This window comes from Camelus dromedarius, chromosome 7 (genome assembly GCF_036321535.1).
Source record: "Camelus dromedarius isolate mCamDro1 chromosome 7, mCamDro1.pat, whole genome shotgun sequence".
Lineage (NCBI taxonomy): Eukaryota > Metazoa > Chordata > Mammalia > Artiodactyla > Camelidae > Camelus > Camelus dromedarius.
The window spans coordinates 30213750-30232655 of NC_087442.1; the positions used below are offsets into that span (position 1 = coordinate 30213750).

The 18906-nt window shown below is 32.7% G+C and overlaps 1 protein-coding gene across 6 annotated transcripts in view; it reads left to right on the forward strand.

Moving 5' to 3' along the window:
* The window catches only part of TFEC (transcription factor EC), a 73853-nt gene extending 56006 nt beyond the window's left edge, over positions 1 to 17847 (forward strand). For 5 of the 6 annotated variants that reach the window (XM_064487417.1, XM_064487418.1, XM_064487419.1 and 2 more), the window contains 5 exons: positions 643 to 757; positions 2519 to 2575; positions 6169 to 6244; positions 11643 to 11790; positions 12624 to 17847. In XM_064487417.1, coding sequence (XP_064343487.1) covers positions 643 to 757; positions 2519 to 2575; positions 6169 to 6244; positions 11643 to 11790; positions 12624 to 13004 — 777 coding nt within the window. In that variant the 3' untranslated portion in view covers positions 13005 to 17847. The remainder of the gene's footprint in view (positions 1 to 642; positions 758 to 2518; positions 2576 to 6168; positions 6245 to 11642; positions 11791 to 12623) is intronic. The other variant, XR_010381607.1, reaches the window with a different exon arrangement.
* Positions 17848 to 18906: the final 1059 nt, after the last annotated feature.

Consider the following 18906-nt stretch of genomic DNA (forward strand, 5'->3'; position numbering starts at 1 on the left):
TGAAAAATTGTTCCCAAGAAGCACTTTAAGAATTGCAGTGTTTCTATAATTAGACATACACTATATCCATTAGAGGCAAAAGCAGTTTTAGACTACTTTTGGTTACTAGCCGGGTTATTTAGAATAATCTAGAACATTAAGTGTACAATGAGAAAAAGTATGTCTTCCAAGAAGGAAAGAAAGTTTCTTATTTAATTAACAGTGTAAAATACCTCTTGACTATGAGTTGCTGGTAGCACTGACGGTATTAAGAAGGCTTCCAAAATGTTCAACCATTATATCTAATTTATGATATGCAGTGAACTTTCCAGCTTTGCTAATATGTATAATGATTTTTGTCTAAATCTTATTCACCAGGTAATGTCCTGGATCAAACTTTCATTAATTTTGTAAATATTAACCAAAATTTTTCTTCACAAGTGAACTAATTTCTCCTTTCTCTTAAACACAAATACCTTTTCTCAACATATCTTATCCACAAGTATCCTACAATGATTTTACAGTCAATGCATACTCTTGTTTAAAATTAAAATGCTATATATTACAAATTATTATTAACAAAATGACATTTAATATATACAACTAAATATACCAATATTCACCAAGAATTTGATTGATCTTTTCTTCCTTTTTCTTCTAAAGCTATCTGGAAGTATTTTGGACGTGTATAGTGGTGAGCAGAGAATTTCACCAGCTAACATGGGACTTACAAGTGCTTCCTGTCCAAGCAGTCTACCAATGAAAAGAGAAATTACAGGTAACGTTGCTTTTATAGTTTTATCCTTTTTAAAAGTCAACTACATAAGACATGACTAACATATATTTCCAAGCTAAATAGAATTTTAAAAATATTTGAAAATATTCTTATTCTATGACAACCAAGCAATAAGTTAATATAATTTACAGTTCAGCTGAATTAATTATTTTAGTAATTGGGCATATTTCTAAACACATAACCTCTATCATATGTATATGACAGCTTGACTAAGTTCTTCACTTAACATAGGTTCATTTTGATATTGAAAGATGCAACTTACTAACATGGCTGCAAAATAATTAATTAATAGATTAGAGGAAGTTAGATTTTCCCCTTTTGAGCTTGTTTTATGGGTTTTATGATTCACATTTAACTTTTTCACATGGCTAAAAAACTCCTTGGTTTTCAATAGTAAATTTTTAAATTGTTGCAACTCAAAGGAATTATAATGGCACTGTCAGTTTCCTCCAGTATATAAATGAGGGAATCAAGAATCAGAGGAATTGTTTTCCCAAAGTCATACAGCTGAATAGGAGCAGAAGTGGATCAAAATAAGGATTTTCTGACTTTTAAGTCCAGTGTTAGTTTCTCCATAAAAATAAAATAAAATTCAGTTGAAATTTCTGTATCAAGTTTTTAGTTTGGAACTCAGACACTAGTCTTAAAATTTTTTTATATAGTTAATATCAATATTCTTAGTAAATGCAATATATTCATTTTGGTGTCTAATCAATAACTCAATAATGTCTATACATTCAAATTACTTAGACTAAAATTAATTAATATAGGTTTAAAAGACAAATGTAAAAATGTACAAATGTTCTATACCTCTATTTTAAAAACTAGAATAATTCAAAGAACACTGTATTAATTATCTTTTGATGTATAACAAATTACCCCAAACTTAACAGCTTGAAATAATAAACATTTATTATCTCATACAACCCCTATGGTTCAGAAATAGAGGGATGGATTAGAAAATTTGTTCCAGCTCAGAGTCTCTCTTAAGATTGCAGTCCCGATGTTAGCCAGAGATACAGACTCTTGCCACATGACAGCTGGAGGATGAGCTCCCGTGGTGGTTCACTCACGGGTCTGGCAAGTTAGTACTGTTTATTGGCAAATGACCTTGGTTCTTTACCTTGTAGACCTCTCCATAGGGCTGCTAAAGTGTCCCCATAACATAACAACTGGCAATCCAAGGGACACCAAAGTGGAAGCTGGAAAATGTCTCTTATGACCTAATCTTGGAAGCCACAATAAAAACGATTAAGCAGTTTATTTGTTTATTTATTTTATTTGTTCATTTTTAATGAAGCACTGCAGATTGGACCCTGGACTTCCTGCATGCTGAGCATGCGCTCTACCACTGAGCTATACCTTCCTCCGGTTAAGTAGTTTAATATATTCTGTGTACTGTACCTCTTTTAATCTTCACAATGATTATCAAGTAGGTATTATATTATACCAATTTTACAGATGAAGAGACTGAGACACAGAGAACTTAGGTAACAGACCACGAGGCTATTAAATGGAAAGCCAGAACAGAAATCCAGGTTTTACTACTCAAAGCCCATAGGTTTTACTACTGCCTCTTACTAAAAGAACACTCTGTTCCAAATTTCTAAGTATTTGCAAAAAATTATTATACCATTTGGAGCAAGTAATATTGTATTTTTACCTAGCATTTCTGAATTATGTTGACTAGAAAGATTGTAAGGTAGAAATAAGTACTGTTTCAATTGTCTTCCTTTTGATCAGAAACTGATACTCGAGCTTTGGCAAAAGAGAGACAAAAAAAGGACAACCACAACCTCAGTGAGTATATTTTCCTTTTTTTCTAAACAAAATTAATTTATTTAAGACAAAATGCTTAGAGGTTAAAATGTGTGATATTTATTGTCGCTCCATAAATATTTTGAGGTCAGATGACCAAAATTAATTGTACATCTCACTGGAAGAGCTATTTTGGGAAATTTAAACACTGTGATCTCTCAGAAAAGCTGTACATTTTTATGAAGTGAAACATCTCAAGTTCTCTCCTTGATCATTCTCTCCCTCTCAAGAGAGCTTCATGTGACAGAGATGAGTACATTGAGTTACATTTGAATTCTGTTGTGACTCATTGACTCCAAGGTTTAAAGAGATAAAAGTGACTTTAGAAAATGTACCCCATTTAAACAGTAAGAAACATAACTCCAGGTTCTTATCTTTCTGTGTCAATCTGCTCCTTCCTTCCTAGTGATAAGTTATCTGAAAGTATTGCTTATGTTGTACTGATGAATTCCACTGCTGCAAAACAAGGGGGTTCAGATGCCTACCTGGGGGTCAATTTGACTCCGATAATGGGTCACATGAGATGGATAAATGCAGTCGAGGGAAGTTGTTTAGGGGCAAGGTGAGCTTTAGATGCTTTGTCATGTCTCGAGTTCTTAACTGTCCCAAGTGAGCTTGACTAACTGAATGTGAAGCCTTTTTGTTCTGGGAACCAAATCAAAAAATGACAAAAGTATAGAATAGAATAAAAATAAATACAAACTTTAAAGCTCTAAAACAAACCAGGAATTTCTTTACATGTGGTCAGTTGAAATAGATTTTACATGTACCTGTGAAACCTACATCTGTCTGTTCATAAAGCACCTGCCTATGTCACAATGACCATGTGAGTGAGGAAAGAACTGGCAGGTGGTTACAACAGTCCTTGGGGTAGTCCTGGAAAGGGAAATGATCTGATTCTGATCCGTTAGAGGCAGAGCAGTTAAGTGTTGGTCCAGATTATGAGACAAGTAGAGGATGAGTATGGGGAGCTAATTGCTGGCAGAATGAATTGATAAATCAAGGAAGTGCAGACTTCTCTCTTAGTTTTAAACCTACTAACTACTCTTCTCCTTGCTCCTTCTTTCCTCTGTTTACACTTTAAGCGACAGGTCATTTCATGTAAAGTATGACAGGTGCCCGGTATGCCCATTATCAAAGTGTTTTCTAATCTGGATTCCATTAGAGAGTGATCTTGCTTTTTGGAGATATCAATGTCACAAAAAAAACTAACATCACGTTTTTAATGTAAATCTAGGCCAACCCTTAACATTTATGAAGATCATGGCTAGAGGACAAAGTCCCACTTACCATTTGTCTAAATACTTAAAAGTTATAACAAGTCTAGAAGTGCTAAATTAAGTATGCTCTATCCTCCCTAAAGACTGGAAGATGAGGTGTGAAATTATAATTCTCAGATCCTTGGAATTCTGAGTGGCAATGTCAGGGTGGGGCAATGCCAGCCCCATAGCCAGCAGCCCATTTCACTTTTCTCTCTACCCCCTATTCCATTCAGTGCTGCAAGTGGCCTCAAACATGAGTGTGAAGCCCTCATCTTATATTTTGAAGTTCATAAATTCTTCTACAAACTGCTGCTTGTCTGTGTCTTGGGCCTAGAGTGAGCACCCTGGAGTCATGAATCTCCCTCAGGAGGATGGACGTGGGAAGCAGTCTACACAGGCTCTGGAAGTGGGCTCCGGGCATTTGGGAGGATATACCTGGGGCAAATTACCCAGAGTGTAGTTAAGAAGTGGAGGTCCCTTTGCCCTGTGGCTGCCTTGCTCAGTAGGGATGGGTGTGGTAAGAAAAGGCCCTAAAGGGGGCTCCTCTTTAGTATGGGAGAGAGGCACCTCTTGCCTGAATCTAAGAACAGAAATGAATGAATATGTCAAAAACTTTGTGAAGAGTGAAATCACATATAGCATTAGATAATTTAGCAATTTCTTGAAACTTGACTCCTTTACAAACTAGTGTACTGAATCTGAGAACATTAAGGAACCAAACTTCTCATTATAATTATTCATTAATAATTTGATTGAGCACAATGTAAGAAGAGTAGAGTAGGAATTTCTGATATTTTACATAAGGTGCATTTAAATAATAGATTTTGAAGAAACATTATAGGACTAAACCAGTCTCCTATTTTGAGATAAAACTGAACATCCCTCATAGCTGCTCTTCATCTTATATTTAAAAATCTGTTTTATAATATAGGAGTGAGTATGTGTGAACATAGAATTATTCATAAATTCTCACTGTAAAATATAAATATATTTCTATCAGTTTTATCTTTGTTTATTTTCTTTTCAGTTTTTTTGTGTGGTGTAAGTTTTTGAATCACATGCCCAGGGAAAACAGGATTTGTAAAGAGGGAAAATAAACTCTCCCAAGAATCAATTATATCCTAATTTCAGAGGACTCCCAATGTATTATTCCTCAAGGTCAAATTCATTCATGTTAAACTGCTTTGTAGAGTCAGTTCATGAAGACAATTGATATTCCTTCATGTCTTTCCTTGTTTCCAGTCGCAGATCTTATTTTTCAAGCATGTATTGTTTACTGTTTTGACATATATTTTTCTTTTTCTTCATGAATTTTTTGTTCCTTCATTTCCCTGAAAAACTTTAAAAATGTTATCTACTGAGAAAATATATGTAAGTTGTGGTTCCTGATACTGGAAATGTAGAGTAGACTATAAGAGTACTCTATGCTCTGTAAGATTGCTCTTAGGTCAGGGTCAGTATAGGGAATTCTACTTATTTGTATATTTGGTTTGTGTATTTAACATTTATTGAACATTTGCTAGATGCGTAAAATTTCCCTAAGCAATGAATGCATGGAAATACAAACAGAGAAAAGAGTCTCTGAATAAAAACTATATCAATAGTTCTCGAAGTATGGGCCCTAGACAAACAGCATCAGCATCACCTGGGAATTTGTTAAAAATGCACATTCTTAGGTTCCAACCCAGACCTACTAAGATCAGAGTCTCTAGGTATGGGATACAAATAGATTTTAACAGTCCCTCCAAGTGTGTCTGATGCATGCCAAAGTTTAAGAATCATTGCTCTGTATGTTATTGAAAGTTGTCCAATTAGAAAACTGTATTTATAGTCTAATCAACATATATTTATTTTTATATGCCAAGCCCTCTGGGGATACAAAATGAAGTAAGAGATGGTCCTTGCCCTTAAAGAAGTCATGGTCTACTTGGGCACACACACCTATCATGTGCCAAACTGTGTTAGCCTTTTAGTAGAGTATATGAGAAGATATGAGAGGAGAGAATATATATACATATATAATTTCAGTATGAGTAAATATTATAGCAATATTATAGGATTTCAAAGAATGATAAAAACGTTGTTTTTGAGAGTAAGTGCTTTTAAATCATTGTGAACAATAGAATCACAATTTTAATGTTATTCTTACTTTTAGAATAAAACATTTAAATTTTTATTTTATTGTTGAGTATTCTTTTGACTAAGTGGAAAATTTTTGCTCATTGTTTTTAAAATATTATTATTAAATTTTACAACTGACCAAAGTGAATTCTTCTTTAATGAGAATAATCAATAATATTTCTTTTTTAATAGTTGAAAGAAGAAGAAGGTATAATATTAATTACCGAATCAAGGAGCTTGGCACTCTTATTCCAAAGTCTAATGATCCGTGAGTTCAAAAAATCATTTCTCTAATAGTGTTATGGTTTCAGTAACCCCCAAAATGAGTGGGAGGGATGAGGGGAAGGGGAGAGCCAATGACTAGGAAACTAAGCAGCTTATGGCTAAGTTAAGGCTACTGCTGGTCTCATTTTAAAATGTCTGTTCAAGTTTGAGAGTTATTAAGCATCAAGGTTGTTACACACTTGTCGTTTTGAGCTATAGGAAATAAGTAAATGATTTCTTCTCAGTACCTAGTGGATCATTCTGTATGGTACCAATATTAGCAAATTTAGTAGTATCAAATGCTTTCATGATAACGATATCTTCAGTTTATGGTTATAGCAATTCTTCCAATTTAAGTTTTGCCCCTGATTCCCTCCTTTCCTCTTCTATAATGACTGTTAAGTAAGCACAACTTGCCATGGAGAGAAATGAATTTTTTCAACAAAGCAGTGTTAAGCAAGCCTTTACTGTCTTATTAGCAGTGGTACTTTTCTTAAGCAGGAGTTTGAATTACTTGACATATTACTTTCAGTTTGTTGTCTTCTTTCAGGTTGCCTTTTAGAATGCAGCAAATAAAGATCAGCTACTTTAAAAAATGTGTACGTAAAAATTGGATTGTTGAATTTTCAGAGGTTTCAAATTTTTGGAGATATTCAAGCAAAAAAATGGAATTTTAGAAACATACTGGTTGATGCCAACCAGAAATTGGTTATTGTAATTAAATTTTCAGCCAAGTTTTGGTATCATACAGACACAAAGTCAGTTAACAAGATGTTTGAGGTTATAAATTTCAGGAAATAGCTGATTAATCAACATATCGATTTAGAATATTGAGTGTTTCTCCAAAATCATGAGAACATTGTAGCATTAATAATGACCTAAAAAAAAATTTCTTGTTCAAATTAAGAACTGGACTCTCCAAATACTGGCAATTAACTATTATTCAGAAATGATGGTGTTTGATAAAGTGGTATTTGTAAAATTTGTAAATACTCTTTCCCTAAATTCAAATGTGCTGATTTACTAGGACAAGTTAATCATCTGCAATGGAAGGAAATGCCATATTTATTCTCATGGGCATTCAGGATAGTGATGACATCTAGAGTAGAATGGCAGAAAGAGCACTGGATGGAGAATCTGAAGACCTCAGTCTTGGTGTAGGTCCTACTAATAGCTTTTCAAGTCTTTTGAAATGTCTAAGCATGCAACTCTCTATTAGCAGAAAAGAACACCCATTTTCCAGATAGGACTTTTTATTCACACTTAAAATATAAATGCACATATTCACAAAACATTTGCTATAAGGCCAAACAAAGCCTTGAATATATGTTTCAATTTCTTTCTAACATAAACTGCACAAAAACGTATAGTCTATTTTGATTTCCTAAAGATAAAACAAAAACCTAAGTGCCAACAACCTAAGTGTACATGGATTTTTAAAAAATATTTGCACCTTAATTTGTTACAGTATATTTTTAGCAACCTATCTTTACTGATGTTTAATTTGAGTTTTTCTAAAGCCTTTAATATACTTTCCCTAAAAGCAATAGCTATTTTTATAAATAATCTTTCTTATTTTCCATTCATATTTCATTAGCTAACATGTATATAATTTAATTATACTCTCACAATAGTAAGTACAATAGGCATTCATTTAACAGCCTGTCAGTAAGTACATGTCACCACAAGGATAACAGAAGTACCTGGGCGTCTCAGAAGGTAACCTAGTGGCCTCTATTATCTACTTTGTTCTGACAACAGGCAATGAGTGTCACAAAGGGAACAGAGAACATTAATTAATCCTGAAAGTGATTAGATAAAGGTCAGTTAAGAGAGCTTCTCTTGTAACTGGTAGAGCTAACCAACAGTGCCAGGGCAAGGTTATATGCAGAAAACAGATGAGACTGTAAGATTGGACTCTGAAGCCTAACTGAACATCTTTAGATGTCACCATGCCCATAAAGCACCAAATATATTATACACACACACACATACACACACACACACATATATAATCAGATAATATGTATGAGAATGCCTTAAAATTATAAAGCTTGTGTGAGGGATAATTATTATTCTACATTTTTATAGAAACTTTGGTTATAAAATGGCTCCTTTCTAGTTCTAATTCATTGTCTAGAACAGAGGATGGCAAACCTTTCCTCTAAATGGCCAGATAGTAAATATTTCAAGGTTTGTGAGCATAAAGTCTCTGCCATAATTATTCCCCTCTGCCATTGTAGCATGAAAGCAGACATAGACAATATGTACATGAATGAGCATGATGAAGTCCAATGAAACTTTAGTGACAAAAACAGGCTGTGGGCTGCAGTTTGTCTACCCTTGATCTAGAATATAAAAATCAGTTCATTACAGAATCAGAGCTGAAAGGGACCATAATTGGGAAAACTTCGTTATAAGCATTCTTCAGTGGTTTCTCTTCCTTGTAGATTTCAGAAAGGGGGTTTATTAATTGTTTAATTGTATTATGTCATATGTAGGCACTAAAAATACCAGAGTATTACATATTACACATAAGGAAGATAACAGTACCTCATGAAATCTTTGTTGCAGTTCTACATGCAAAGAGAGCACTGGATCACAATAGAAAACACATTTCTTACGGCAGATGCGTTTGAAAAAGGAAGAGAGCCACAGATTTGCAGAAAGCACTGAATTGAGAGAAGAGACCTAGGACTTATTTTCTAAACACCACATGCTCTTGGGCAAACAGCAGAAACTCTGAAGCTTTGGTTATAAAAAGGCTCCGAGGACCATTCCAGCTCATGACGAGAATAAACTTAGGGGTTGGCTTAGGAAATGAAAGCTAACACATGAGACATTTTGAATTCTATGAAGTTGCCATTTTTGTGTATCAAAAACATTCAGAAATTTGTACTTTGCTAGGTCAAAATAGTAAGGTCAGAAGGAAAATAAATAGTAAACAGCTGTTGTTGAGGTAATAGGTTGAGAAGATTAAATGAAAAACAAACAACAGGAAATGATGATCTCTTAACCATTAGTGAAAAATAAAACCAAACAAAATTAACAAAAAGTAAAGCATTTCTACAGATATATGGTGGTGACCTACTTTATATGTGCTTTTTAAATCATATGTCCAAAAAAGTCCTATTCATAGATATAAAAATGCCAACAGAGCATGGATTATTCTATTGATGCTATCAAATTATTCTTTTTTCTAATTTATTTATATATATATATATATATATATATATATATATATATATATATATATATATAATTGATTACTTTTTAAAAACTAAATTGATTTTTTTTCTTCTACAGTCAGAACTTTCTCCTGCTTTTGTGTAAGAATGGCAGTTGAGGTAGTAAATGAAACCTAATAAGACTTTCTAAAGTAGAAGTTATAAAATGTTGATCAAAACAAGAAGAATCAGGCGTGTTGTGCTGTTTTCTTTCTTTCTTTCTTTCTTTCTTTTTTAATGTTTTTAAGTGGATGTGTACTACTAAGATGACAACAGATAGTTTTTCCATAGTTCTGCCTGGCAGCACTATTATTTCAACTTATATATTTCTGTTTCCTGCTTTAGCCCTGCATACATTCAAGCTTTTAACTCCCCCAAAGTTTTAAGTTTTTCAAAGAAAATTATTTTGTAGAAAATGAAAATGACTAGCTGCTTGAAATTATTTTGGGAGAGAAGCAAACATCTCCTTAGTAAGTTTGGAAAAACTTGGAATATTTTATGAAAAAATCTCATATATAAAAATGGTTTTAAAATAGAGTGAACCTTAAAAAATTTAGTGAAATGACATCAGGTAGATACTGTAGGAAAACCTATTGTGTGGTTTCTACCACCACTTTGAACGTTTATTTTACACCTAAATAAACAGAACCTTAAACTGTAAAGTTGACTGAGGTTATTCTTTTCATCTTATTCCTTTTGTCCTTCAAGTTTTCCTTCCCATGAGAAGAAATGAAACAAAATTAGGACCATAAGGCTCCTGCTGATCCTTAGAGTTTTAATTTAGGAGTTCACTACACTTTTCAGTGACAGACACCTTCTTGGTTTAATGGCAAAAGGAGCCTCATTTCCCCTACCATTCCCACCACCAGATAAATCACTGTGAGTGGAATGAGATCAACAGCTGTTAGGGCCCCAGAGAACTGACAAAGCATTTTCAAACTTGAGGCAGACACTGACAATGGTTTGGTGCATTTCAGTGGAAGGTGGCTTATTCAGGCATTTTCACCTAATAAGCATTTTCACCTGTGGTAGAAAAATGTATCTTCCTTTAATTTGTTACAGCTAATGGAATTTTCTTCTAACCTGAACTTCTAGTGAAGCATATGCCAGTCAGATTTTTCATAAGCAGTATTTTCCCAGTTCTGGGCACTTAATAAATACATATTAAGTTCCATGTAGTTCATGTAGATCACATTAACCAAAAATACATGCAGTGTAATGTCTTTTAAAAGTTTCCCTACAAGCTTACTTTATGCTATATTAAAAGAAATCTCATGAATCTAAATTGAAAATTCATCTAGATTTTTTCCAGCAACTTGGAATAACTTTTAGCAATTAGTTTGGCCTCATTCTCCATACATATTATCAATTCTCAGGTATTATTAAATGCTTTGATGTATGTTTTCAGATATTAAAATCAGTAGCCTGTTCTGTAATTCCAGATTTATTATTTATCCTGAAGTTTTAATAACGTATTTCTCTATGCTATAGCCTGAAGATTATCGGCAATTTCTAGTTATATTTACTTATCTTAAACTTATTCAAAAATAGATATCCAGCCTTAAAAAAAAAAGTATTGTTGGTTTTTCTGCAGAAAAACTTGCCTAATGATTCTAGAAAGTTTTGCTCTATTGCATAAAGTGATGTTGCCAAACTGATTTGTTTCACAATCACTCGGTATCATCATTCAGAAGGGACTTTATTTTTTTTTTTTCTTAGAAGCATAAAAGCAACCATATTAGAAAGTAGGTTAAAAGATTGGTACATTTGAAATGATCTTAAAAAATTTAGGCTTAAGTCCTCAGTAATGTACATTTCCTAGTTCATTAATGCAGAAATACCGCACATAGATTTTAATCTCAGAGTTAATAATAAAAGCAATTTTCACTAAAAATATAAAAACTGTAATGGTAGAATCATGATATTGCATTTAGCTCTCCCACAAAAAGTCACTTTATTACTTTCTTTTGACACTTATTTTCATTCTGGGATTAATTTTACTATATAAGGGCTTCTTAACTATTCTATTAAAATTTCTATTCAGAAGCAATAATATCTAAGAGTGAATAATAGTCATGTAAATCATTATTTCATATTAATGTAAAAGATTTTGTAAGTTCTTATGAATTCTGCTGACACGCACAATTGTGAAAAGGTTATCTCTTCGTTCTACAGTGATATGCGCTGGAACAAAGGAACCATTCTAAAAGCATCAGTGGAGTACATCAAGTGGCTACAAAAAGAACAACAGAGAGCTCGAGAATTAGAACACAGACAGAAGAAATTAGAACAGGCTAACAGGCGGCTTCTACTCCGGATTCAGGTTTTTATAAGAACGTTGTCATGAACCACGTAGCTTACCTGTCATCAGTTTTATTCATTGGTCTAATTTATTTTTTTCTTATTAACAATTATCTTTCCTTTCCATGGATAATTTTATTGCCTTTTAGAAGTTTATGAATTAGGTTGATTCGATTAGGTTTTGATTAGATATCCAGAACCAAGATGGTTTTAAAGTATGTAATGAATGACAATTGCAAAATGCAGAAAAAAGAATCAGTTTTATAAACACACATGATATTATCCCAGCTGAAAAATAATAATAAGCAGAACTTTTTTGTTTCTCTAGATAATATTGGACATTAAATTCTCCTCTCTTTTATTTCTTTAGCAACATTGCTATGGATTTCATTGCTGAAAGGCATATTGTGCCAGTTTATATTGTCACTCCTCATCTGTTCATGTGACACAAAATCTCAAAATATAGATTTTCATTACTCTCAAGTTTTTTTTCTTTAATATGTGAGCATGCTTATAACCAGGTAAAACACTTACTCTGTTTCTAAGAAAATAGTGAGAAATTAATCAGGGAGAATAAATGGAAGATTCCCTCTGTCTCCAAATAGTTGTATTGTAGTCTGAGCCCCTACGGGACCATTGTATGTAATGTATTCCTTTAAAGAACAATGGGAGTAGAATTTTTTTAAAAATCGGAGTATTTTTCTCAGAGTTGTTTTTCAGGCATTAGAAATATACTGCACTCTGTTATTTGCAAAGTGAATGTTTGTTAATATTTTAGGTCTATTTTTGGCTTATTCTTTAGAGTTGAGTTCACTTTTAAAGTCATTATTTAATTATTCTTATTTGAAATTGCAGGAACTAGAAATACAGGCTCGTGCTCATGGTCTGCCAACCCTGGCTTCACTTGGCACAGTTGATTTAGGTGCTCATGTCACCAAACAACAGACCCATCTTGAGCAGAATTCAGTAGACTATTGCCAACAATTGACTCTGTCTCAGGGGACAAGCCCTGAGCTCTGTGATCAAGCTATGGCCTTCTCTGATCCTTTGTCACACTTCACAGATTTATCATTTAGTGCGGCTCTGAAAGAAGAACAAAGATTGGATGACATGCTACTGGATGACACAATATCTCCGTTTGGAACAGATCCTCTGCTGTCTACCACTTCCCCTGCAGTTTCCAAAGAGAGCAGTAGGAGAAGTAGTTTTAGCTCAGTTGATGGCGATGAGTTATAAAAATTAAACAGTCTCAATTCATCAACTGGGAAGCAATTCTATGCTGGTGCTATGCAATTAAGTTCTGTGTTTCATGTATTGCTTTGGCTTATTTTTTCTGAAAGGAATATATTGTTCATGAAAACTGATTGATTAGAAATAACAGAAGAATTCACAAGAAGAAGAAATATGGTATTGAAGAATTATGGAGCGCTAAAAAAGATTTATTTTCTCTTTGACTACTGAGTCCAAATCTTCTTAAATTTTCTTCTCTTGGTAAGAGGCACAACAGAAGAAACAGGTCTCTACTGGTATTTTAAAAGTAGTGACTTGGTGATGTGCTATTGAAACTAAACAGACTGCAGAGTATAAACCTGAAACATACAAATGTTTTTCTACTTATTTACTTCCATCACCTTCCTACTCAACTCTGATAACAGTAGTTTTCAAGAATCAAGATCAACAGGTCTGGTGGTTCATTGCCTTTCTCCATTGTCTGGTAGACATGTCTGAAGTTCAAGCATTATAGAGAAAATAATTAAAAGATGGATTATCTGCCACTTTCAATTGAAAAGTGAATCTACAATAAACATTAGAATTTTCCACAATAAAATACAGAAAATTTACAAAAAACTTTGGATTTTAAAATTACACCGTAATCCCCTTTGTCAGTTCAATCACACTAATTCTCAAAGCATTTTTGCATATTTATGGAGACATGCTCGGTTCAGAAAAGGAACACATTGAATACTTTCCTCAAGAATATTGACTAGAATTTTATTGCTTCACACAAACATACCCCCCCCACACAGGTACACAATGCAGGTAGCATGTGCCCTTTTCCCCCTTTTATTCTTCTGATTTTCTAGTCAGCATCTGAAATCATGTACCAAATCTTTTTTTCTTCATCAATAAGAGATATTGGGTAATCAGTTTCAGCAAATAAAATATCAAAAGTCCCCCTTACTAGGACAGTTTGTCAATTTGTTAAATAAAACTAATCACTGTAGCCAAAATTGGGTCTAAATTAATTAGTTGATACAGTTTTGCTCCAAAATGACAAAATATTGAAAATTAGATTGCCAACTGGCAAAATAATTAGTAAAACAGAAGACCGTTCTTATTACATTCAGCTCGAATGGAGGATAAAGTTCTATTCCTGTAAGTACTTAGAGTACCCTGTGATCTTTGAGCTTTGTTAGCATTTATTAAGAATATTTAAATCTATGCTGCTTTACTTAGATTTTTCTCCCTTGAGCTTCTTTTAAGCATTAGGTGGTGACTGACCAATCATGTTGCTCTGTGCTGGACCTGCGTGAATGATCATCTAATCAATGAGTATTTATGGAGGGATACTCAAAACTGCAGTGGGTTCTGTGAAAATGTAGAGCAGATGAGCAAGATCTTACTCCTTGGGAAGTTAACAAAACTACCTGAGAAACAACAAAAGATAGAAAACATTTAAAATTAAAGTCTACATGGTGCAGCGTAAACTACAAACACAGAAGGTCAGAGAAAATGAAGATGAATGAAGGTTGGAGAATCACCAAAGTCTGTGGGAACAATACAATTTAACTCCTTTTAAAAGCATAATTTGATGAAGGAGAAGTTATTTAGGGGAATAACATCAACCAAATTATGGAAGTGAGAACAAGTTGGGAAAGTGTCTTCATGAGATATTCATTTAGAGAGTTCTGGCCACCCTAGAAGATGCCTGTTGGGAGTCCTGGAAAATACTAACTTGTGGAAGCCCTTGAAAACCAAGATGAAATGATGTAGTAGAAATAGATTTTTTTTTTTAACTAGGAGGGAGAAGCTTAAAAATTAAAATGCTACTGCTATGTTACCAATGCAATTGAGATGTGATCTTTCATGAATGTTAACTTTGGGATAAGTTTTTGAAAGGGCACTTCAGGTATTACAGGAAAAATACATCATCACAAACTTTGAGATTTTAATGCTAATGAAAGTGGGAAAATATTAAATTCTTATGATATATTAATTATCTCAAGCTTAGCTTACAGCATTAGCTCAGAACTTGGAGAATTAAAATAATTTTCATTGTTTGACATGGAAAAATTTCTTAATTTATAAGAATAGCCTGACAACAGATAGGTAAATTCATCTTAAATAGGCCATGTGAAAGAGAGCAATAAGATACACTCCCTCAAGAATTTTCAAGAGAGCATTATTAACTTTACGACAAAGTTCCATTTTATTGTCTGTTGATATTTAATAGTGCAAACGATAAAGAAGGAATATATTTGGGGGTCAGTGGAAAACACCTCATTCTAGGTAGACCGTAAATTCTGTTCTCATTTTATACAATGTTCTAATTTCTTTGTATTCTGAGAAAACTTACACTGACAATGTCATTACTCTGTCATCATTTCTCATTCTGCCAAAGTACTACCACCCAGACTTGAAAGCCATTTCTTATAATCTTAGCTAGTAAAGGGCTTGACACTGGATGATAGAGTATGGACAAAAGAGATCTGGAAATGGTATTAATATTTGCTGCTACTTTCAGATTATGATAACTATCAGAGGATTGTAAAATGGATTTTTAATTTTAAAATTTTAAAGACAGAGTAAACAGTAAAGGTGTTGTCACAGTCAACTGAAGTAAATTCAAAAATTAATTTTAGTCAGTAGTTCTTAACGTTTTAAGGCTTTGAGAATCTAGTGAAAGTTATGGACCCTCTCCACAGAAAAAATACAGAACTGTATATACAGACCCAAATTTGTATGCATTAAGAGGCATGAAGGACCTCCTAAATGTCTCCCTGGATCCCAGATGAAGAATTCCAGCATCAGGTCTGTTGCTTAATAAATAGCATTGTAACTATGTATCTATCAAGAGCTAAGTGCACACTTAATGTCATATATAATGATGGAGGAGGAAGCCCTAGTTACCTGAATATCATTATCCCAACCCGAACAGTGATAAAGTTGCATAGGTAAGTGAAAGTGTACCAAACACTAGGCTATTCACTAAGAAAGTTGTTCACTTATAATTGTCCCCGTTATAATATCCCTGTTATATATACACCTTCTGTGATATACTTATGTTATATATTTATGGATCAGTTTCTCTACTGGATGTTGTTTCCTTATTGAATGTTGTAAATATCTGGCAATAGCATTTTTAAATGATATATACAAAAATCAAAGCAAAAATAATGTAAATTCCTCAGGCAAATTATTTGAATATCTAAGGACCGAGAGAGATCCTTGGGAAAATTGATGGATGCCTAGAATATTTTTGCAGAAATGAGACTTAAACAGGAAAAGAAGCATATTGTTTACAAAACAATTTTGTCTTGAGGAGCTTCAGCTGTCACTGGAATATGAACACACAATTAACAATGCCTTGTTCATTCAAGGAATTAATGCATAATTGCAATCATAATAAAAACTTTGTAAAAATGAGATAAAACAATTTTATTTTTATTATTTTTTAGCTATCTTTTTAAGATAAGGTCCCATCCAAATTTTTTCCTCTATTTGTTATTAAAATATTGGCTTCGTTTTGTGGATTCACATTAAGCAAACTTTCTAACACCCAGTTACCTTAAAATAACAAAGGCATCTTATTAGTAGATGTAGCTCTTCATGTTTTTTCCTTTTTAGTGTCCTTTCTTCTCAAATTTCCCCCATAACTGGAGAATATATATTCGAACCATATTGCTTCCGTTTACAGATTTGATGTCAGTGACTACAGATTTCTGTATATGGGTACAAAAGCTCTAAATAATAAATAGATGAGCTAAGGACATTGAGAAATAGACTTCTTCCTCCTTTTTTAACTCACTCTTTTCCATTCACGTGACTGTAAATAAAATATTTAATAGCTGTTACTTCTAAAAAATTAGACACAATCAGTTACTTGACTTGATACGCTCATTTGCCTTTATGTCAGGGCAGAAGTTAGATTTCACAAGGTAAAAAAGAATGTTTTTTTCTTTGTTTTGATAGATTGTCATATTTGAATTTTCTTATCCTTCAAAGTATAATGAAAATATTTTTTTGCTGTTCTGATACTGTGGAATTTTGATATTTAAATAAATAAATGGCATAACTAAATGTTTCAATGTTTTTATAATATCTCTAGGCTGATATTTATCAACTTTATAATATCTAAGATGTAGATGAAAACTGGAATCAGTTAATCATTTTGCCGTGTTATCAGCACTAGATCAACCATCTGGGTTTCTTGAAAATACCTGAAGGATTGAATTTTGCTTCAGTATTGATAATGGCCCAGCCTGTATCTGCTACATGGAATTACATCATTTGCCCTTCCAGTGCCCTGCTTGTTGATGAGTACAAGATGTCAGTTTGAGTTAGTGTAAGTTACATATACAGAGATTTCATTACATTTACTTAATAAATACTTAACACATTTAGAGTGTTGCTGATCTAATGTGTCTTAGACCTTCCTGTAATCATTATTCATTGTATACACCAATATTTTATCATTTGTATGGTTTCTAATTTGTAAACAAAGTATTCAGTATCTGATAAAAATAGTTTCCTTTAAAATTTACTGTGCTACATTTTTTTTTTCTGTGAGAGTCATAGAGAATTTGAGGATATAGGAGTTTGTCAGAAAGTAGTTACTTTGATTAAAAAAACTCCCACTGGATTCAACCAATTTAATGATGAAATACTGCTATCTGTTGCTTTATACATAAAAGGGAACTTTTAATGTTTTTCCTGTAAAGGGATTTGTGTATATATTTCTACATATCCAAATGATTTCTATTGTATTTTCTAATGATGAAATCTTCAGTAAACAATCTGTTTCCTCCATTTATCCAACAGGCTTCAAGAATAAAGTTAAAGACTTTTGTGTTTTCAATTCTACCCCTCCAATTCCTACACTGCCATTTTATTTCAGAAATTCTGTACTTACAACTTTGCTTTTTCCACAGAAATAACTTTTACTTGTACGTTATTCCAAGCTGGTGGTTATATGTAACAAACAAAATAGAAAATATGCAAAATATGCTGAAAGAATTATATGCAGTCAGGAAGTTACATATTATATTATTCTTTAACATGGCTACTGAAGTTTAAAAGCTAACCAAATTTAAGGATCTTATCTAATAGCATTGCAGTTGCTTATGGCATACAAGGCTAAAATTAATTCAGCCATTTAATCTTAATAATAACAATGTAGTTAAAAATCTTTGACTTTAATAGCATTTTATATATATGAATAGTTGAAATAATATTCCTATAATTTTAATCTAACATTGGTAAGATCAAGAAAACATTGTTAGCATAATAAGACTGTAGAATTTATAACTATTGCTATTTTTCAGTTTTAGTAACAAAGTAATGTGTCTTATTTTCTAAGAATATAGAAAGCACTGTGTTCTCTAATACATACATGAATCTTTGTACACTTGCTTTTTAAAATGTACCAACATTTCTTTGCACATATATAAAATGAAAGCAAAGAATTATTAAATGCTTTAATATACTTTTTGTTCTGCCTTTGTATATAGACTGCGCTGGAAAATACAGAATGTGTTTTAGTCATCTAAGAGGATACTTAACAGCCTCAAGATTTCACAGCTGACAACTGCTTACTTTATAGTCCATGCCAAAAACAGTGATCCAGTATTTCTTATTAATGAAAGTAATTGTTAGATTTTAAAATATAGTCTCCTGCCATCTGCTTCTTCATGCTGTTATGGTTTTGATTTATGGAAAATATTTATCAAAATGTTTCAAAATCGCTAACAGGCATAATTGTAGCAATGAAATCACTAAGAAGCTCTGCAAAACCTTTTAATATACTAGATAGTCCCCAGACAATCTAGGATAAATAGAATGCTGTATTTTAATATGTAAAACATTTTAAAGCTGCTAATTGGTATTGACTAGACCTATCCCTTGATAATGAAATTAA